The sequence below is a fragment of the Cynoglossus semilaevis genome, chromosome 16 (genome assembly GCF_000523025.1).
Source record: "Cynoglossus semilaevis isolate Cse_v1.0 chromosome 16, Cse_v1.0, whole genome shotgun sequence".
NCBI classification, from domain to species: Eukaryota; Metazoa; Chordata; class Actinopteri; order Pleuronectiformes; family Cynoglossidae; genus Cynoglossus; species Cynoglossus semilaevis.
The window spans coordinates 16,850,737-16,873,568 of NC_024322.1; the positions used below are offsets into that span (position 1 = coordinate 16,850,737).

Below are 22,832 nucleotides of genomic sequence, written 5' to 3' on the forward strand. Positions count from 1 at the left end.
AGTCACTTCCTCTGAGGAGAAGAAACAATGAAAAATTGAATAAGTATAAGATCTTTCTGGACAAATGCGGTCACCACGCGTCCTTGACTCCCACCTTTGGCCGTGCTGATCTTGCACATGTACGTCCCGCTGTCGTCCTCGTGCACCGAGTTCAGCAGCAGTCGACATCTTCGACCGTCAAAGTGCATCTTGCAGTTGAGCAGCGCGGGCTGGATGAGTTTTCCGTCTGCCATCCAGTCCACATCCGTGTCTTTTGGTCCAAGGACGTGACACTCAAACAGGACCGTCTCCCCAGCCTTGGCTGTGATGTCTTTGACCGGACGGATGACGGCGAGGCCTGGCTCAAATGGTGCAGCTGTTTTCACACACAGAGAACATTTCAGTTTACACTTTATTCTCATCAGTGATGTCAAAAAAATGTTTTTTTTTATACTCATCAGTGATGTCAAAAAAATGTTTTGTTTTTTTCTTATATATGAGAAACAACATGAAATGTCTGTTAAAACCACCTACCTTTGACCTCCAGCTTGGCTTTACACTGCGTCGTTCCATATTCATTGATGATCTTACAGGTGTAAACGCCAGAGTCCGACCTCACAGCAGACTTGATCGTCATCTCAAATGTTCCGTCTACTTTCTCACGCACGACATGGCGTGGCCCGGTTTTTACGGTGACTCTGTCCCTCAGCCTACACATGGGTGAAACCAAGGTACGAATCATAAACCTGAGGTAAACAAGTATTCATATAAATTAATATAATTAATATCTCATTACTAATTACAATTCTGCCTCCATCATCTGCCTCCAGCTTAGCCTAGCAGGACAATGCTGCCCCCTACAGTCAGTTCATTATATGCAGAACATCTAACAGGGTTAACAGATGCGTTTGGGACATAAAAATTCTCGATCAACCATGCAGACGCAGACAAGCTTGTTTGCTCAGGGATCGTGATCCTGGAACAGTCACACTCCATTGGCTGCAGACATTTGACAAACCTACCAATAGAGCATGGGTTTGGGTTGTCCACTTATTCGAACAGACATGGTGACCTCCTGACCTTCAATGACGCCTTGATCACTCACTGTTGACTATTTAAGATGAAAAACAAGTTAGTGATTCACATTGACCCTTTTTACAGCTATTGCTTTAAAACAGTTAACCTTTATTAGAAGTACTGAAGAAATAATAATATTATAATGATTTAAAGCAGTGGTTGGGCAGCCAAGACTCACCAGAAAAACTGGAGGTTTCCTAAAGTGTGCAGGAATAGTGGACTTTGTCTCCACTCCTCCAAAATCAATGCCCTCCTCCAGTGGACTCAGATATTCCTCATCGGATGTTATCGGGCTGCTGATGTCCCGAGGAACACCCAGGATTCCTCTGGGCTCCTGAACAGACGCTGCAAAAAAAAAGAAAAAAAGAAAAAAGCTTGTGATTTGTGTGACTCTTAAATTATGCCTTAATTTTTTCCCCCACAAATTATGACATAATGACAAGAATACCTTTTAAACTCTTTGACCTTTTCAACATAATTAGAATCTAAGTCAAGACGTAATATGTCCAAACAACGGTTGATATAAAGTGAGCGGGGACTCAGTAGGCAATTTATAGCTTCAGTTTCACCTTTGTGTTGCCATGGCAACTATAAGTGAGCTTCTTCAGCTGGAATACACAGCACGCACATTTGCTCACAGAGATAAAGACAAGTGTGAGGGAAAACCGATTTGCTGAACCACAATACTTGTGTGTTTCAGACTCATTTTTAGACTTTAGGACGGGCCTTCAGTTTATACTGTGTATATATGTGTTAGTCAGTTGATAATGGATTCTCATTTTATAAAAACCACCCTGCCAAGAGGCGACAGCAAGAGGCAATTGATGCAATTTGCATTAGGGTGAGAAATGAGGAACAACCAAAGGAGGCGCCATGGTTAGTACTGTTGAGTAAAAAAAAAAACCCATTGTTTCAGTATCAGAGTTGCTTAAAAATTGTAATTGTTTTTTTTTTAATAAGGGTTTACAGAATCGCCTGCATCCAGCAGATGGCGCCCTTGCGCTCAAGCTATACCAAGAGGCTGTGAGTGATATGACAGGAGTCAAACTTACCTGCTTTAACGGTGAGGGTGGCACTGCTGGATGCCTTGCCCACCTGATTCACAGCAGTGACACAGTATTTGCCTCCATCCGTCGTCTTGGCTGATTTGATCAACAGACTGTGCCTTTCACCCTCTACTTTGACTGTGTAATTTGCCACACCGGTGACACTCTTGTTGTCTTTTGTCCAGGTCACTGAAACAAAGAAAAGAAAGAATATAAAGAATATAAAACCAAACCTTTCATAATAGCTTGACTCCATTTGTGGAAACATTAAATGGACTTGTTTACCTTCAGGGGTCGGGGCTCCAGCAATGATACATTTCAGGAGTACATCTGCTCCGGCCGATGCAGTGGTGTCGTGGAGCGGAAACTCAAATACGGGGAATTCTATTGGGTCCTCTTCTGCAGACACGTAAGAGTCGTCGGAAGAATCTGTGCAGTGAAAACAATACAAACATGAGATTTTGATTTTTTTTTTTATGAGATGACTGAATTCTCTAATCTGTTTTAAAATGTAATGGAGAATGAGAAAATACAAAATGTTGGTAAAAATGGATGAAAATCAAACCTAGTTCCGGTGACATGGGTCGTGGGCGCCGTTTTTTTCCTCTGGTCTTCTGTTGCTGTCCTTCTTTGGAAACCGTGGTTGTTTTCTGCAGCTCACTTGGTTTTTCAGGCACGTCCACTTCCATTTTTTCATCCTCTACAATTATCGTAGGGATGGTGATCTTGGCGGTGGGTTTCGATAGCTCCACTTCCATTTTCTCCTCTGTGGGCATGGCTGCTGATAACCTCGGGGCTTTTGGAGGAGGTTGAGGTGGAGGATCTGGAACTATAAGAATTCTCTTCTGTACCAGCGGACTTTCAGGCCTGTTTTCTAATTTCCTCAGCGTTACTTCTATTGGCGTTTTCCTCCCTGAACTTTCATCCTTTTGCAAAACCGAGTCCTGAATATGTGTGGGTTCCTGTCCTCTAGACACTCTTTGTACCAGAGGGCTTGGTGGCCTTTTTTCAATTTTTCGAAAAGTCATCTCTGCAGTGGTTCTACCTGGTCCATCCTCCCTCTGTTGATTATACAGCGCTGGCGACGGCGATCTCTGAATGATTTCCGTGACAGGACTGACTCTACTCAGTTCTCTCACAAACCGTTGTCCTGGTAGGTCCGACAACTGCATTGACTCTGGTGGGCCTGCAACTTCTCCAAATCTACTGACCGTCACCGTTGTGGTGCCGGTGGTCTGAGGTTGGGATTTATGCTCTTCCTGCTGCCGCTGGTGGTCTTGCAGTGAACGCGGACTTGGGTCTTTTTCTCTTTGCTCCTTGGCCCTCTGCGCTTGTTCTCTTTCTTGGAGTTTTTGAAGGACTTGCGGAGGGATTGGTTCAATTTTTCTGAAAGGCTGCCGCTGCTTGCCCCGTAGAGTTAGCTGTTCAGTGGAAAAAGATTTCTTCATATGAGGTTTCCCAACCAGTTTTTTTATGCGTTGGAGTTCTTCTGCAAACTTGTTCTCAATGTCCTGGACTTTTTGAGAGTAGCGCGGTTTCTCCTCAAGGGACGCAGCTCTTTGTCTAAACATTGATCTCCTCTCAGCAGCGTCCTCTTTCAGAGCCTCTCGTAGATCCTCCCTTGAACTTTCCCGAGAGATTCCCAAACGACTACCCCCATCGTCAGAATCCACAGATCCAGCACGATTGAACCCCGCCCAGGATCTACCCGAGCAAGAACCTTCCGGAATATCAAGGCTTTTCCTTCGCTCTTCTAAACCACGGACCTTCTCGAAGATCTTTGAGCTCGCCCTGGTGAGCTTTGGGGATGGTCTGAGGGTAAATTCTTTACGGGAGCACTCACTCGATGGAGTCTGTGGACGAGAGTCCTGAGTAGTAATTTGAGATACAGACTTTGGTTGCTTTACCTTTTCTTCAAACTCCCCAGGAACGGTGTCTTGGTACTCAGTTGGCACAGCTACTTTTTTTCGTAAACTAGTGGGTGTGGTTGAACCAGAACGATTTTGCATTGGTGAGGTGGAAGGACATTTGACAAGCCTTGGGGACGGAGGTGGAAGGGCTTGAGCTGGAGATTTTCTTGAAAAGTCCTCAGACTGATTCCTGATGTTGCATTTTAATAAATAAAGAAAAGAAATGCATAAAAAGTACAATGAGGAAATAAACATTATTATTTTTTACGATGTCATGTGTCATGTTCTTACCTGACTGCATCCAAGTGATCCTGTTGTCCACATGGTTTATTATCATCGTCTGCATTTTTTTCCATCACTACATATTAAATATCAAATGAGTTGGCAACAGTTTACCAGTCCGGTATTTGTAATAGGTTTGACTCTAATGACGATACTATATATACCTGTGTGCAAAGCCTGGTCCTCAAAATCTCCGCCATCTTCTTTGGTCTCAAAGTTTTCTTCACCTTCATCCTCTGTTGTTTCGGAATCTAAAAGAACGCATAAAGATATAAAAAATATCAATAACGATCATAAAAGAATGAATCTTGAAGTTTAAGTTTATATTGTAGTTAAATGCACATAAAAGAATGAATCTTGAAGTTTAAGACTATGATGACAGTTTATCTCTTATGATAAAATACCACAGAATAAAACAAAAATTAAATTACAGCTAAATGTTGTATATTTATTGGGCCAAAAATTAGGACTATCCTAGTAATAAAACAAATAGAATAAATGTTAGTTAAATATTTACGAATATATTTAATGTATTATTATTAATAATATTATTATTCTTAATGTTATTATGGAAACATCTCCTAACTCCACATGCATTTGACGTTATTCGACACTCCTGTGTTGATTGTTTGAAGTTTGTACAAAGCAACAACAAGCAGAGCTTTGACGCTGGTGTCTGTTGGCCACATCCCACACAACACTGTGTTCTGGTTCTCCTCTCACTTATGGCTGAACTGAGAAAACAGCCTCATCTACTCAGATCTTCAGTGTATCCCACCCACAGTGTTGATTCAAAAGAGCCATTTGATTTTTTCTATACATCTAAAATATATTGTATTGTCCCTGTTTGCCGTATGAAATGCAGGACAGCTGAAACATACTTGCCTGATTCTGTCTTTGGATTTTTGTTTTCGTGCTTTTTGGCATATCCCCGACCAACCTCTTTTGTCTTCGTCTACACTCAGCAGCAGGGTATTCCCCAGAATACAGCGGGGGATCCGAGCCATTACTACACATCTAAATCAGGTTATTCTCTACCACGACAGCAGCATATTACACACGCCTTGGCTGTGAATGGTCCGACCGGGTGGTACAGTGCAAACATGCAGATGAAGTCTCCTCAGTCACATGGAGAGGGGAAAAAAAGAAGGCAAAGAAAGAAAGGCACCTCCGTTATGTAACAAGTTGCAGCTCAGAGCCTCAGCAGCAGGGAGAGAATCTGCTCTGGAGAAATAATCACACAGCATAGACCTCCAGCCGCTGCTGGAAACGTCTTTTGAATGCACATCATACACACGAAGGAAGTCCTCCCACAATCCCGTCCCCCCCTCCCCCCCGTCCACACAATTGCCAGCGACATTGGGAGCAACTCTCCCTGCTGTGTTACACCTACAGGAAGTGCACGCTGATAGGTAGAAAAAAAAAAAAAAAAAACAACAACGGGGGAGTGATCCAGCTTTTTTAAGACTGCGTTCCACAGCTTTGCATAATATTATTTTATTGTTTTCCTTTTCTATTCCCGTGTTTTCGTTTCTGTTTTTTTCCCCCCAGCTGGTGCACCAGGCTGGTGGTGCTGTTGGCAGAGAAACAGATGATTACTGCAGCAGCCACAGGCACCAGGCTGATTCCTTTGAATTGCTGGATCAAACGAGAGATGATTGCCTGATCACACGCGTGACACAGAAACACGATCTGCTCTCCATTCTGAATGGTCATTCAGCAATTCTGTCATTGAAACTGCTAATGATGTCTGATGTTGTACAATGACATTAGAGGAGCCCAGGTCTGAAAATGATTCTCACAACTGCTGGACAGTTTTCCTACAATTAAATTGAACAACCTCAATATATCACCGTGCCTACAGTATCACAGTGTATTGCAATACATTGTATCGTTGCCCCTGTATTATGATAGATATCGTATCTCCAGATTCTTGACAATACACAGCCATATATAAATAAACTGACTATTGAAATTAGTTGACTGATTAGTTAACTGTGTCTGGTCAGAACAGCATGACAGCAGTTCTATCCTCAGATCAACATATAGATTAGCCTAATTAGTGAAGATTCCAAACCCACGTTCCTTTTCCCTGTTTTCATGTGGATTTACCCATTTTTTAGGCAGACACCTTAACGTGCATAAACACACAATAATTTAATGATTGAATCATTGCCTCTTACATGTAAGTCACTTTAAAGATGGTATAAATGTGTTTATGCTTACTAAAGCAACACGGTGGAACAGGGGATTTCCACTGTGTAACCACTGCTCCACCTGTTCAGCCTTACTCACGGTCCAAGAGCAAGACAACACTGTGGAGACGATCCAAACACACTGGAATGAAGCCACGGTCACACTCTGTGACGGCTTCTAACGGTCTAACAAACAGACCGTCTCTGTTAAAGCCACGTCGGTAGAACGGGCTTAAAGGTGTTCATTATGACGTTCAACTTATTCTAACAAACAGACCGTCTCTGTTAAAGTCCCGTCAGTAGAACAGGCTTAACAACGTTCATAATGACGTTCAACTTGATTGATTTGCTTGTTTCTAAATTTCAGTCAAAGCTTCAGTCTTTGCTTCTGACACAGGAGACACCATCCCTCTGGGAATCAAACCTAGGACTCTCTGTCTGCGAGGCAGGAATTGCTACCCATTGATATGAATCCAATCTGTATGGACACTTGATGTTATGTCACATATCTTAAACGAAACTAGGGCAGGTTGTCGTCACGGTGCTGTGATTGATGTCCGTCAAATCACGCTCATATGTCATTCAGAGTTTCACCTCACACTGTATCAATCCAGCCCTACCTCCGATGGAGAGAAAGCGACCAATAAGAGGAGATTTATACCTAGACATCACAGAGTAAATTTGACTCAAATCAAAACAGCTCAAAGTCAATATAGACGCAGAGACTAATCAATCTAAATGACTGTGGACTAGTACATCTAATCCTGGACCGTGTCAACCTACATGGGCTTCAGAATGCTGTGGATTTGTTTCAAATACAAATTCTTCTCCTTCTCGTATTAGTGGACGGACAAAATCAGGCAGCCACAGCCTGGCTAAAATTAGCAGTGATGTCTTTCTGGGAAACAGGACACCGGCCTGCTACCATCAGAAAAATCTAAGGCCTGGCACATTCCACTGTATAAATAACTGGGGTGAGATGGTGGGCGTGGGAGGTGAGAGAGAAAGAGACTGTTTCAAAGAGGTAGAGAGAGAGAGAGAGACAGAGAGAGAGAGAGGAACGGGCCCAGGCCCAGTATGAGTGACTGAGTGATGGGACAGCTGTAGATCACTAACTGAGATCAGAACAGAACAGAACCCACCCTGGGCTAACATTTAGCATAAAAATTGCTAAAAGTTTTAAACAACTGTTTATATAACTCAGACTCTCACCGAGTTAAAGAAGGCCAAATGATTTTGACAAAGACTCCCTTCTTATACACCTTGTCTCAGACATTTTTTTTAGTCAACATCTGGGTTGCGAACAACTGGTTCAAGCCTCACATAAGCAAGACAGCCAGACTCCAATATTTACAGCAAGACAGTTAATGTTGTTAAAATGAGCTTTAGGTTCTCTACATTTCCTTTAAACAAGTACTTTTCCTTACACAATTTAAGACAGCACTGACATTTGCCAACACCTCAGCAGATGGAACATTCTGACTGCTGTTGTCTAAAATCACAATTGAATTAATACATAAATACAACATACAACAAGTAGAGGATGGAGGAAGATGGAGTGAAAAAATCTCCTGAATCTTCTGAGCACCGTGCATGCAGACAAAAACAAACAACCAAGATATGTAAATAGATAGATAGATAAGAAAATATTATGCCAATGCCTGCTACCACACTTTGGTACCGAGAAAATGTAATTTCCACTAGAAGAGTAAGATTCTAGTCATGCACACTTTCATGTCAGCACACAGAGCTAAGGTTGTTATAGCAGCTGTTGAGTTGAATTTATACCCGTTTTATGAATGTCAAATTTTCTATAATAGAATAGCAATATATATACACATATATACATATATTATATATATATATATATATACATACACATATATATACATATATATACACATATATATACACACATATATATATATCTATATATAAAATATATCACAGCCTGGTTGTATGGTACCTATGAGCCTGAGCAACTCTCTCTAAAATTAATCAATTTCATACACCGCACCAAAACCAACGAAACAATGCTAATTATTTTTATGCAGTAGTATGCAAAAAATAAATAAAATTATGCAAACCTCACTTAAATGATCTTGAAATGTCCTTGAATTAACTCCAATAATAGAATATAGTCATATTTTGCAGGACAATAGTTTGTCCAGCAAGATTTTTTTAAACTTATGGATCATATACTTCTTGAATAAATGAAATCTAGTAGTAGGTTTGATCTGTTCACCTCGTTTGAATTGTGCAAAAGTTAAAAAAAACAACAACTAAGAATGACATAACACCTTTAAAGTGAAACTGACTCATTTCAGTATTTGTAAAACAGAAACAGGAAATGGGGCAGTTCAAAAAATTCCAGGTACCACACTTTAAAATAATGCATTTAACAGCAACATAGGCATTAAGGGTAATTTCCATTTGTGTAACAGAGTAGCCCCTGGTTGAAAAAAAAATATATTAATAAAAAATCGGAATAACTATTTTACCAGGCAGGTGTTTTTTTTTTTTATATTAACAAACTACAAACCATTCCTCATACTTTTTTGGTCTCTGATTTATGGCACAACAGTAACATACTCCTGCCCATTGAATAGCAGTAATTTACATAAAATAAAGTTTTGCTTAACGGCAGTTTAGGTAAGATGTTGCACAAGTCTACAGTAACATCAAGTCTACAGTATCACCTCATCGTACAACTTTTCTGTGCCAACAGAGCTAACGTTAGCTACAACAGTCCTGTTAGAGACACCACAGCAAACGTTAGCTACAACAGGACTGTACAGAAGCTACAGAAGTTTATGAATAAGATTCCTTTCCATGTCTTACCTTCTCCCAAATCCAAGACAGCGAGGACAGCGCTGCTCCGAGCCTCTCCCAGGTGATTATTGGCAATGCAGGTGTAGAGTCCGGCATCACTTGGTTTGCAGTCTCTTATCCAGAGTCCCCCATATTCCTGGTTCTCCATGTTGAGCAGGTCATCATTGTGGTACCAGTACAGGGAGGGTTGCGGGTCTCCAGCCACTGTCACCTTCAGACGAATGTCACAGCCTGTCCCTACGGCAGCGTTTCTCATTTTCCGTACAAAAACTGGTGCCGACGGGTTGGGGTAACCCGGTCCTCGAGGCTCTGGGACAACTTGCTCTAGGTTTCCTCTGGAGCGCTTTGGAGGGATAATTGGGCTTCCAGGGGCCACTGCTTCATCTGGCCCTTTTCTCAGGTTCACTTGCACCTCTGATTTCCTCATTATGACTAACTTTGCCAAAACCCCCAATTTGTTCTGTAACTGTACTTCAAATGTCTGTGTCTAAAGCTCTGGCTGACATTAATGCTAACATATTCTCAGCGCCTCTGATTTAAGTAATAGTTATTAGTCCTTTTTTTTAATTCTAATCACGCACAAGCACATCTGCCTTTGTAAGCCTTCATGACTACTCTATGAACCAGAGCTGCCAGAAAAAAAAAAACCCAAAACTGATGATTACCAGGTAAGTCAGTTGATAGAGATGGATTCCTCTGTGCTGCCGAAAGGTATTTTTAGGGCAAGACTTACTAGATCACGTTGCACTGATAGATCCCTTGACTTGGAAGTAAAGACTCGGCTCTTCCCTCCCTATCCTTGGTGTTCTGTGGTTTTTTTAGCCTCTCACCACCATCTTCCCGTATCATGCCACCAGCAGAATCCTGTTAATCCTCCCTTTTCTTCGTTTACTGCCCAAGTGCCCCTTACATGTCTTTTAGTCTGGCCTTTGACTGAATACAATCCTCAGGTCTTGTCCGGCAAGTTGCATAGTCACCCCTCCTCCTTGTCCCATGAGCTGAGCCCCCCCACTATTGGACACCCACCCTATACCAGTGAATCCGAAGGGGGAAATGGCAATCACAGCCCAGTGGACCTTACAATGACAGCTGCGTGGCAAACTGTCTGCCCACTCAGAGCTAGGCTCCCACCCCCAGGACATTTTTAGCCAACCTGAGGTCAGTAGAACATGTGAGATGGTGCAACATTTGGCATAGAGAGAGTATGTGTGAGTGTGGGTCAGATACCTTTGTAGTTCAAAAAAATAATAATAAAAAAATTGTATCTTGGTGATATTGGTTCTAGAAAAGAATGGTTTAGTATGAAGTGTCTCAATTTTAAAGATCAATTTAGAGGGGTTGTACCAACCGATCTGGGAACGGAGATCGTAATATAAAGTTTTTGACATACCATACCAAGTGATCTGTCACCAAGGTAAGCTGACGGAGGATATTTCGACAGATAGAAGGATGCTATGGCTTTCACGTGTTAACTGCGCTAATTTCAAACCACATCCAGGCAAAAGGCATTACAAAGTCTGTTCTGAACACTTTATTTCAGGTAAGTACATTATACTTTTATTTAATTCATATGTTCAATGTCAATAAAATTAAAGAATATCAAAATGTACTTTGCATACATAACCAATGTAAATGTAAATCCTCAGCTGACCATAGTCCATATCATTATCAGTATTTTCTATATACATGACAATTAAACTATTTTTTAATGAAAAAAAATACAGATTTTTTTTGTGATTTTGGAAAAAAAGTATAATCTAATTAATAGTAAAACGTGTCTTTTCCATCGAATATTTTCAACATGTCCATGTATCTTGCTTTTGTAATAATGTCTAATGAATATCTAAACAACAACTTCGTCTGATCTCCCTCCAGCGATTTAATATTCTTGTCTTTTGTTGTCATTATTGATTGTTTACGTGTACCTGTTCGTGTCTTTTATTAAACATCATGGCCGACGACGCGATGTATCATGGGTAATAACGATTACCGGAAAACCATCTATGAATGCCTTGGCCTGCTTACCTTTGCGTGAATCTCAGGATGACATGTTTGTAGACAACACAAGTACAAAGTAGTTGTTGTAACACAAATTTGTTACGTTCTTTAATCACATCGTTCGTCGTTCCTCGCGGCTCACGGTGTCTCTCATTCTCACTACGTTTTAAACTGAAATGGTTCCATATATCCGTCCTACGGGACATGTTTTCTTTACGCTACGTCACAAATTGTCCAGATTATTCCCGTTCTCTTCTTCTAACCTCCACCTGCCAGACCTGCGCTATGATTGGACCTCAGTTTTATGTCCCGCCCTACAGCCATCTCCCATTGGACGTCGTCCTTCTATTTCCACCGCAGTGTATATGACATGTATATGACCGTTAGAGACTTTTGACTCTTTATAGTTATTTTAGTCGATAGGCAGCGCCGTTTTTACTGAAAATCTTTCAAGAAAATTGTCGACAAAAAATTATATTAAATTAAAATAAATGTGTCATTCTTCATATCATATGCAAATTTGTTTTTTTAAAAAGAAGGCGTATTTGAGCAGATTTTGTATCTAGAGTTTATCTCTGTTGCGTAATAAACATAATACCTTTCGAAAGTAATAATATTCTTTTAATATATAAAAAAACAACTCAGAATAAAACTGTTATTTACACCATTTTATTTGTCAAAAGTCACTAAAAACACTGTATAATGAAACACATTTCTGAAACTTTGAAAAGTCTAAACGTTGCGTTAAAATGAATATGAACACTAAAAATAAATGTATTTGCCACAGCATAACCAGGCTGCAGGAGAATGGTCTAGAGAGACCCTGGACTGGAAATGTAAAAAACAATTAAAATCATATAAAGTGAAATGTAGTCAGAATATTACAAAATATTAGGAAACGTTTATTATAAGATTCAGTGCTTTTTCAACGCTGCCATTACAATACAATACCACCTCTCCCTCCAGCAAATATCACATTTTTAAACAAACAGGAACCGAGAACAGATTAAACAACAGGTGTCGATATAGTTATGTGTGATTTCTTTACACAAAAACTGAAACCTTTTTCACACAAAAATAGAACGGAAAACCTGGGGACCTGGGGTCAGAAACATCCTCCAGAATTCTACAGAGTTTAGATTCAAATAAGAGAAAATTTTGTACATTTCATAATACCCTTAAAAATTGCAGCATCACTTTGAGCAACATTTCTTTGTATGCAAAACCAAGGTGAATTCCTCTTAAAAAAAAGTACTTCATGAAAAAGTCCTAGTATTTATTATTTTTAACAGTGATACCATGTTTTACCGGTACATTCTACTATAAATCCATTTATCTACAGATTAAGAAACTGCTCTCAACAAAAACCTCTTGTATGTGTGAAGCATCGTCATGAACCCCTCTCTGTGCTCTGTTTAACACCAACTCTGACATGTTGTCTTCAGTCTCAAATTCATTGCTGCTCTTGTCACAACTGTGTGTTTTTATGTTGCGCTAAGATATGAAGATAAGTCAGGAAAGCTGTCCTTTCTGAATGAACTGTACCTTTCTTTGCTCAGATCACTGTGTCTAAAACACAGACGACTCAGTCCCTGTGTTGTTCTCACATGATGGCGGAAGTGATTTCCGATGACATAGAAGATCTGCTAGATCTGGTCACCGATGCTCTCTCTATGAAGCCGACCTTCCTCATGATCTGCAGCAGCCTCCTTCTGAACTTCTCTCCCACAAAGGCGTACAGAATTGGGTTGACACAGCTGTGAAGTAGACCCAGCGCCTGGGTGACAAACAAGGCCTTATCCACCGCCATCCTTGCGGGGCACCGGTAGGGAATAACCTTTGTTCTGAAGAAGGAATCTGTCATCAAAGTGATGTGGTACGGCGTCCAGCAAAGCAGAAAGACCACCACCACCACCACGATCACTCTCATGGCCCGTTGGCGCTGAAATCCACCACGGATGAGGAGCAGGCGTTTGATGGTCACACCATAACAGGGCAACATGATGGCCAGGGGAATCACAAAACCTAAACCATGCCTGAGGATTCTGGTGGCCAGGCGCCACTCATCCGCAGTGTTGGTGCTGTATAGTTCTGAACACACGGTTAGATTGGAGTGGAGAGGAATGAAGGCAGAATAGTAGAGGCCGGGCAGAGACAGCAGGATTCCAACGCTCCAGACAAGAGCACAAACTCCCCAGCTGAGCAGCTGGCGGTTTGTCTTGCGCACGTCCATTGCGCGGACAATCACGATGTAACGATCCATGCTGATGCAAGTCAGGAAGAGAATGCTGGAGTAGAAGCTCAGCTCTTGGAGGATGGTGAGAATTTTGCACATTGCATCCCCAAACACCCAGCCCCATGAAACAGAGACGGCAGAGAAGGGGAGTGTGACAGCAAGCAGGAGGTCGGCGACTGCCAGGTGGAGTAGGTAGAGGTCAGAGGGGGGCAGCGAGTGCTTGGTGAGGCCAATCACCAGCCCCACCACCAGATTACCAGGTATGGCCAAGAGAAAAACAATGGCGTAGAAAGTGCTGACCGCAACCATGGCTGCGCCCGGGAGGGACAGGAAGTCACAGGCTTGTGTGTCGGGGTTTACCTCGTACTCGCAGTTATTATATGAGCTGAAGTTGAGCTCCTCATAAAACATGTTGAAGTCCAGGAAGAACGAAGAAGAGTTTGAATCTAAGAATAAAAAATAAAAACCCCAAACCACACTTGTCATTCACCAGAGAAGATAAAACACATCTATAGTACTGCGTTATTATAATACATGAAGGTTACTATACTGTGTATATATGTTTCAGTACCCTTTTTAGCCTGTAGGGCAGTGGTTCTCAAACTTCTTATCCTGTGTATCACAATAATATTTCTCTCTCCAAGTAGCAGCAGTTTAAACATTAAAAACCCACAGAATATATTTCTTCCTATTGATACTGTGGGGCTAATTAACAACCAAGAAGTAAAACTGCAACAGGTACTTCAATTAGAAGCCCTGACTTCAATTCAGTGTATTTCAACTACTCACCTAACTCTAACTGGAAGCACATAACCACACACACGACTAAGAAGAAGAGTCAAAACAAAACCAGAGGTAAGTGCAACATAGTTTTAGAACCAATGCCCGGAGTTAAATTCCTCTCTGTATTTCTATCTGTTCACGATCACTTCAGTGATTAACACCAATTAACACACAGTTTTTGGTTCATGGCCAACACACCTCAGTCATGTCAGAGTCAAACCAGCAACTCATCAATGACAAAGTGTGATCATTTAAATAGTGAAAACTCAAATGAATTAAATAAACATATATATATATATATGTGTGTGTGTAATATTAAATATGTGTGTGTATTTGATTGCAGAAATGAAAGTACTCACCCGTCATGGTTGTGATCTTGTCAGACGCTGACTATGACATAGAGGAGTCAGGCAACAGCCTATGTAATGCTCTCCAGCTCCTCCTACATCAGACTGACAGTGGCTTCACTTTCCTGTTCTCCTCATCAACAAGGGACAAATGTACACATCTGTTTTAATACAGACGAGTCAGTATATTAAAAAAATATATATACAGTGGAAAAAATCTGAATCATAGTCTATATATTTGTATATACATATATGTATATATATATATATATATATACATACACATATATACATATATACATACATACACATATATACATATATACATAAATACACATATATACATATATACACACATACACATATATACATATATATACACACATATATACATATATATACACACATATATACATATATATACACACATATATATACATACATTCCTTAATCACCACTGCGAACAAATACAGTGTAAACACATATATACATGTATTGTCTACAACACATATATAGATAAAATATACATATATAGATAAATATATACATAAATCAAACATTATTTTGTAGAATTTGAATTATATAGACTTATGGCATGACCCTTTAAAAAAACACAAATTAACACACACCCTTTTTTTCTATATCTTTCCAGATTTCACATATTCAGTAGCTTTTTAAATTTTTTTTATTAAATGGAGTTGTTATTGAAGATTTCAGTTGTATGACAGAGTTTGTTGTCAGTGTGTTTTGTTTTGGTTTTGTTAGCTTGGTTGGTTGCGTTTTGATGAACCACAGTCACACCTACAAATCATTGTGGGCTGCATTGATGTGACAACTGACCCACGGTCATGAGATGCTGCTGTCACACTGTGGGAACTAACGAAAGAGAAACCACAATATATTTAGTTTTAAATGAATGGTTATGATGGGAGTGTTGGGCTAATATTGATCCTGTAGGTTGTTGATAAAATAGATAATAAAATACACAATGTAACCATATTTGGTTGGTAAAATAAAATTCGTCATATATATGGTTGAAAGTAAACAACGGGTTTGAAAAAATAAAAATTGAAAAATATATCTCGATCTGAAGTATACTCTGTGGAAGCAGATTTACCAATGGTCATCGACTGCTGCTGCTGCTGAGGGGAAGTTCCCACGTCTCATGACACACATCAGTGTTGACACTCGAGTGATGGGCATCTCGTTTCCTGCCACACGTCCCATGTATCGCAATGTTTACCGTCACATGTTGCAAAGGTGTAACAGACGGAAGTCAACATATAGTATCAACAATGTGCGGCCATGACCGTTGGTGGGGAAACTGTATGAAGAGCGCGTGACAACGGCACATGGTGTGGGCCCGCCCCCCACAGGTCTTTCTGGGTATTTCACGTTTCTGTGCACTGATTTCAACTTGGGTTTTCCAATTAATATTTCCACTGACGAAAGTGAAGGAGAAAGAATACGAGTGCGTCAGGTGTGACCAGAAGACGCAACATCCTCAGGTCATGACGTCCAGCAGCCTGCTGTAACACAGGATGTGGACAAACGGGTTGACGTTTTGTGAAATGCATTGGTTTTCAACGGAACAGGCTCAGCAGGTGGCTATGAAAAGCTGCAGAGACGAATACCTACTGAAGGTCATTGTCTTTGTTCACTTCCGGCGAGTATATCAGCGTGTCCAGTTGGACGGGCCCACGTTTGAGAAACACCTAAACTCAAGTTATAAGATCGTTATGTCATTACGTTGAGGTACGTGTATATTGGTGAACATGTACTTCATCTGTGTGAGCACTAGATGGAGCTAAAGGAAACGTCATCGGTGCTGCTGTCAAACAGCATTAATGGACCTGGGGTGGATCGATGGTTGTGCTGATGCTTGTGGGAAACTTTGGAACTTTTGAAACTTTGAAGGAGTGAAGGGTGTGTAAGGGGGAGAAGGGTATAACTATATGTAACCATAACTGTCCACAAGAAGAAAGGACCACTGCAGACTCAACTGGGAATTGTGGGTAAAACAAAAAACAAAAACACAAAACCTGTGTCCTCAGCTTTAGAGCGACCGTTTTCTTACAAACACAAACCAGCAGCTTCAGAACGTAGTTACAAACAAGACAGGTTTATTAGCGATATATAAATGGGCTGAAGGACAGGGCAGGGCTTTTTCTGGCATTGATAATTATTGATCACCGTGTGCGAAACACGTCCGCTCTGACATCGGAGACATTCACTCAGAAGATGTGCAGAAAGAAACACACTTCTGCGACAGTGTGGTCAGTAGAACAACTGAAAACCATTTGGAGAAGAGTCATTTCAGACCAACGCAAAAACAGGTGACAGATCTGCAGTTACTTCCTGTCACACTGATGTATGGAACTCTGCTTCCTGAAACCGTGATGTGGTAGTAATGATAAAGTCACTGCTGGGTTAATCTGGTGGGCCTTTCTGCCATTAACAGGAGTGGTCCCACCTTCACGATGGAACACTTGATGGCATTAATAAGATGAAGTCGGGCTGAGAACATAGTTAAAAAAAAAAAAAAAAAAAATCAAACATTACAGCTTTTCTTTCAAAGTCACTGAAGACACAAGTTTGTCTTTGGGAGGAAAGACTGAAGAATTCTGCTCTTGATTTCAGTCCACGAACTCATCCTTACACTTTTAAGGCCTTTTCTACTTCTTAAAAAAAAAAAAAAAAAAAGCAGAAACTCAGTTTAAATGACAGCAACGTTTTCTCAGTCATAAATTAAGCAAAGAAAGTGCATCAAGTGTTCAAGTAGGGTGTATCGTTGGGACAAGGGGGGGTGGGGTTGTGGTCGTGGGGGGGGGTGTGGGGGGGGGGGGGGGGGGGGTTGGTGGGTTCAACACTTCAACACACGACTGTCATTCTGCAGTGATGTCATGATTTGACTGCACAAGCCCCACTGGTGCATCCTCTGGTACGACACCATCACCATGTGCTGCTTGTGACTGGTCACACTACCTATTCAAACGCCACATTAGACCACGTTGGCTTGAAAACAATGAGGCTCCTAGTTCAGATTTATTGTGGTGAAAGCCACTGTCGGCCGTCAACTGTAAGGCTCAGAAGTTCATAGGGCAGGTAGGCAAATCAGAACAAACTCATTTCTCATCCCATCACCACCCACCACCTGATTTCATCTTTTGGCACGGCGGGGGTCCCGGCCGTTGCTAATGGTAACAGAGGACTTTGCGGCTGTGGGTGGTCCCGTTACAGACACAGGGGGGGCTCCGTTACCGGGGGCCCGACCGTTGGGTCGCCCGGCGCTTCCATACGTAGAATCCCGGGGTCCACCTGGCGCCGGGTTGTTATTGGAAAAAGGAAGGGTGGAACCATTACCTGTGGGTCAAGGGTCAACAAGTCAGTCGTCAGATATTTTCTTTCAGATATCTTCAAAAAAGGTATAATACTGAGATGGATTCATTATTAAAAATGATTAAAAATAAGTAAATTAATGTTTTATTGGATTACATATACTACATGTACATTTGAGTATTAGATGTATTTGTTATTATGGGTACGACTAATGTCTACAGCAGGGGTGTCCACACTTTTTTGGCACGGGAGCTAGTATTAAAATGAACAATTGAAAAATTAAATGTTTACTCTGATGAACTGAAAATACTTTATATATACACCTTATGTTGGCTCACTGATTAATTGTGTTACTATGGCACAATTATTTAATTATATATAATTACAATACTTTATATATACACCTTATGTTGGGCTCACTGATTAATTGTGTAATTATAGCACAATGATTTAATTATTATATATAATTATTTTTTTATTGTAATTATTCATGATATATGATCTACTGGTAGATCCTGATCTACTTATTCAGCACTATTTAGTTTTGAAAGTACCTTAATAGGATATTCGTCAGCTTTCACTTTTATGTCAGTATTGGAAATATGTTTTTTCAGAATATGGCATTCCAAAATTCCAATTTTTTCTATTTTGTTATTTCCTCCCTTTCAAATGTTTGATTTCAACACAGGGTTGCACCAATTGCATATAAGAGAAGTATCAAAATTACATACAAAAAAATAAATAAAACAACACACTGACCTGGTGGTGCAGGTGTACCTGAATTTTGATTGGGTGGCGAGTTGCCTCTCTGATTCTGGTCCGGTTTACCCTGAGGTGGTGGTGGTGGAGAAGAAGAGAGACAGAGAGAGGTAACTGTGTCTGTCTGTGAGTCCATGAAGGCATCACGACATTAACAATCAACAAGATCATACAGATGTGTGTTTTTTTTTTTTTTTTTGGCTCTGCTTTGTTTAACGCTGGAATGACTGTCCATGGTGACCCACCGATTTGTTCTGCTGGTTTCCTTGTGTTAGCAGCTCTTGGTTGGGCTCACTGAAGTTGGGGACTTCAGAGTATACCATGCAGAACCTGAAGAGAGAAAAAAAAAATCAGTTATACATTTGACATTAGCCTGGGCTTGTTCACAGGCTTGAAGGTTGGTATAAATTCTAACTTTTATAAATAGAAGAATAATGATAACTACATAGAGACAGCTCAGGTAAAGGTTGGTATAAATTCTAACTTTTATATATAGAGACAGCTCAGGTACCATCATCAGCACATGACCCTCAGTTTAAGAACCACTGTATAAAAACGACCCAGCAGGACTACTCACTCTCCAATCTTCTGTATGTCTCCTCCTCTTCCAGTGTATAGGGTTAAACAGCCTTTCCACATCGACGCATACCTGACAGAATGAACCACAACTAATGAAGGCAGTAATGTAACGCTAATAAGTGTTGCTCTACAATAAGTACAGTGTGTGTGTGAGTAAGTGTTTGTGGACGCTGTACCCTCTGGTCAGCTTGATGATGTCCCCTGGTTGGATGAGACTGCCGGGTTCGTCCCAAACAGAAATGGCGATGCTCCCGCTCTTATCTGCAACTTTACACGAGCGCACCTCATGGCCGTCTTTCGTTTTAGTAACTCGGCCTGAGACAAAAACGAACTTGCGTTAGATACGTGCGTGTGACAACCATTGTGAGTACATAAAAAAAATCAATAAAAATTACGACTGTCTGAACAATGTCTGCACATTTATTATCTGCGGCTCCTTTAAGAAAGAGAGCCAAGTTACCATAAAGGGTAAAAAAAAAAGCGCTGGAGACTAAATACTCACCTATTTCCAAAACGATGAAAACGATATTCAAATTTTTCAACCCAGGTTTAACATCTTTTATCAAAAATGCCTCAGTTACCGGGGTTGCCATGGTGAAAATGAAAGAAAGATCACTAATCGTCACTCGAACTTCCAGCAGTCAGCGCCGACTGCCCTCACTTTGTCATCCGCGGCTAGGTTAGCTCTAGCCAAGCTATTCAAGTAGCGCGCTACCAAAATAAGAACCGAGTACGTTTTATATCTTAATTTGTGTAAAATATAATATCCACGGATATTATACCCACCACTGTCAGTTGAACAACGTCTAGGAGGGGGAGAAAATTTAGTGTTTGAAGTAAACTTATATCCCCAGGACACTAATCGTGCTGTACAGGAGGCTAAATGCTAGCGAAGCTCGCTGTTTGCTACCTCCCCTTTTCTTTCAGATCCTCTAGACATTTTCCTTCCACGACTTCGTCTATGTGACCGTCACTTGACGACAAATGTTACCCACCGCACTAAATGGACCAAAACCCTAAATATGAGACAGTTTGCTGGCTATAACCAGAGTGGTATGTCACAACAAAGAGCGTTTCACGAAGTTCACGTATCCCCAGTGCTTTTGTCTAATGCTCTGACACATTATACGATTAAAAAAACACTAATCACCGCTTCAAGGATTCAGAAGCTCGTTGAAAATAATCACTGCCAAAGCCACCGATCGCATGTATCACTACACGGGAAGTCAATTGTTAGCTTTTTGTCGCCCACACTCGCCAAGTGTATGTGGTCTGTTTTGTCTACAACAATGACTTCACTAGCTATTTGGTCGTACGACGAGTCATGTGTTAAATAGTTTAGCTGCCCATTGCAAAGTTATTGTAAAACTCAAAAACGCAGCCAAAAAAACCCATGTGCCAGATGTTGCACAGGTTTCCCTTCTTCCACAATGCCCCAAAATCTACGTAAGACAGAGCTGCCGGTCATATTTATATAACACGGCCGGTTCCATTGTCCTTCTTTAGAAAGGGGAGACACATGTTAGATGTGTTTTCTTGCTGTGAAACCGCCGCATCGTACGATAAAAAAACAGTCAAAGACTCATCAAAAATTATACACACAAACAGTGTGTGTTTGTATGGCTACGAACAAAACTGACGTACCTTTTAGTATAAAACAAACAAACAAAAAAAACCCCTTTGGTTTCTTCCAACGTCCACCGAATCTGTCTGGAAAATTAGTCTGGAATAAAATAGTTAAAACCATTTTAACTAAAGCTGTAGTCGATTTGAAATACGTTCAAAATGTAATAAGTCAAAAGACTGTGATTTAGAATTCAAAAGTTTTCGTCACGGACAGGATTCGAACCTGTGCGGGGAAACCCCATTGGATTTCGAGTCCAACGCCTTAACCTCTCGGCCACCGTGACACGCACGGTGCACGTCTAAAAACACGTATATAAACATTAATACCGATACACAGATTTTTATTTAGTTATATGTTTGTACAGTTTGGTAATTTTTATGGGACACAACCAAAAAAAAAGTGACCCTGGTTACCACATACAAGAGAATAAGATGTTGTTACAAGATTCGATCACAAGAGGGAGACAAACACCACTTTAAAAAGGAAGGCGTCAACCATGGAAGTAGAGCGTACCTATGGAGGCCTTTTCTCTTATTCTCTTAGTCTTTAAGTTTTAGTTGTGTTGTCCTGCCTTTCGTGTAGGAACAAGCGCATTGACGTGGGCTCGATGAAGCCTCGCCCAGTGTCTCATTATTTGCCTGGCACTCGAACTCGCCTGGGACTGGGCCGTTGTTTCCATCCACCGTACGAGGTTCGCCGTGTTAACTGCTAATTGATGTATGTAGTTAGTAACTCAGCGAGCAGTGGTTGGGTCCCGTCACAATTGCGTAACATGGGCCCCCTTGACACACATACTGGGTCCCGTCACAATTGCGTAACATGGTCCCCCTTGACACACATGTGTACCGATGTAACGGTACGGGACGTTTATTACATTTTTTTGGACCCACTCTATAGTCAAACTTAAAATCTTATATATCAAACTTTTAAAGATGAAGTCTGCAGTTTTGTTGATCGATTTTTGTACTTTGTAAAAACACTTTTGTGTTTTTCCAAGATTGTTTCATGCTGAGTGTCACCTTCAGGGCTGCGTACATTTAAATTTACATTAATCTTAGTAAATACACAAGGAACACACCGAGTTCAAAGTTAATGTCAGTTTATTGTTTTCTTGCAGTACATACTGGCAAATCCACCTTAACAACTCAGTATCATTCAGTATTTTCCTAAAGCCTACATACAGTATTGCTTTTGTTTTTTTAAAACATGTCACCGTTTTCATCAAAAGTACACATATGTCCAGTGAGGAGACAAGACGTCAAGCAATGAGTTTCAAACTGTTAGAGGCCAAACGTTGTGCTGCTGCTGCTGCTGCTGCTGGTGGTGGTTTATTAGTGGTGACACTGATTCTTCCTGCCTGGTTATGGTTTCTTTGAATCCGTTTTACAGTGTCAGGAGGACATTTGATTCAGTTGAAGCCTCAGCGCAGCATGGCAGAAAAACACACATTCTGGTGTGACCTTCTAAACCTGTGCTCAGACCCACCAACAGTCTTCGACTGGAAATCCATTTTTCAGAATTAAAACATAACAACAACATGGTCTCTCAACCACCACAGCTTAAGTAATGGTACGTGTTTGGATTTACAGAAATGTGAAAAAGTGCTGGGCAGGTGTGTACGGCTGCTGTACCCCAAGTAGTTAGAGCAAAAAGAAGGTCTCATTTTCAACAACATAAAAATAGAAGTTTTTTTTTTTTAAAGGAATAATGTGGGTCATTGACTGAGGGCTGGTCGATGCAGCTTCCTACAATACTGGGTTATTACAGTCCAAAGAATAGGAGCAGTATTCAAATCCACATTCCACATTTGAATATGAACATGAATATATTATATATATATATA

General features: G+C 40.7%; 3 protein-coding genes and 1 non-coding gene across 4 annotated transcripts in view; all 4 read right to left on the reverse strand.

Moving 5' to 3' along the window:
- LOC103392451 (striated muscle preferentially expressed protein kinase-like) overlaps positions 1-11,035 on the reverse strand; it is a 24,714-nt gene extending 13,679 nt beyond the window's left edge. The window contains 10 exon segments of the mRNA XM_025063805.1: positions 39-355; positions 514-689; positions 1,002-1,090; positions 1,235-1,401; positions 2,109-2,291; positions 2,388-2,531; positions 2,668-4,202; positions 4,304-4,370; positions 4,459-4,545; positions 9,331-11,035. Of these exon segments, the coding sequence (XP_024919573.1) occupies positions 39-355; positions 514-689; positions 1,002-1,090; positions 1,235-1,401; positions 2,109-2,291; positions 2,388-2,531; positions 2,668-4,202; positions 4,304-4,370; positions 4,459-4,545; positions 9,331-9,748 (3,183 nt within the window). The 5' untranslated portion in view covers positions 9,749-11,035.
- Positions 11,036-11,972: 937 nt separating this feature from the next.
- cxcr1 (chemokine (C-X-C motif) receptor 1) lies at positions 11,973-14,815 on the reverse strand. Its single transcript, XM_025063924.1, has 2 exons — positions 14,698-14,815; positions 11,973-14,001 (listed from the first exon to the last, which is right to left on the reverse strand). Exons 1-2 carry the CDS (start codon positions 14,702-14,704, stop codon positions 12,923-12,925), a joined length of 1,086 nt encoding a protein of 361 aa, XP_024919692.1. The 5' UTR covers positions 14,705-14,815; the 3' UTR covers positions 11,973-12,922.
- Positions 14,816-17,539: 2,724 nt separating this feature from the next.
- nabp1a (nucleic acid binding protein 1a) lies at positions 17,540-20,815 on the reverse strand. The gene is made up of 6 exons (XM_008329056.3): positions 19,865-20,815; positions 19,539-19,677; positions 19,361-19,432; positions 19,029-19,113; positions 18,784-18,853; positions 17,540-18,048 (listed from the first exon to the last, which is right to left on the reverse strand). The coding sequence occupies exons 1-6, from the start codon at positions 19,953-19,955 to the stop codon at positions 17,846-17,848; spliced, it is 660 nt and encodes a 219-aa protein (XP_008327278.1). The 5' UTR covers positions 19,956-20,815; the 3' UTR covers positions 17,540-17,845.
- A 375-nt stretch (positions 20,816-21,190) lies between these two features.
- On the reverse strand, positions 21,191-21,272 carry trnas-cga (transfer RNA serine (anticodon CGA)). Its single transcript has one exon. It is a non-coding gene; the product is annotated as a tRNA-Ser (tRNA).
- Between the last annotated feature and the right edge of the window lie 1,560 nt (positions 21,273-22,832).

Excerpts from the sequence above, each read along its gene's own strand:
- nabp1a (XM_008329056.3), bottom strand. The coding sequence starts at position 19,955 with ATGGCAACCCCGGTAACTGAGGCATTTTTGATAAAAGATGTTAAACCT. Across the intron at positions 19,678-19,864 it reads TTTCATCGTTTTGGAAATAG|GCCGAGTTACTAAAACGAAA; the intron begins GTGAGTATTTAG and ends TTTTTGTCTCAG. Across the intron at positions 19,114-19,360 it reads GACATACAGAAGATTGGAGA|GTTCTGCATGGTATACTCTG; the intron begins GTGAGTAGTCCT and ends TTCTCTCTTCAG.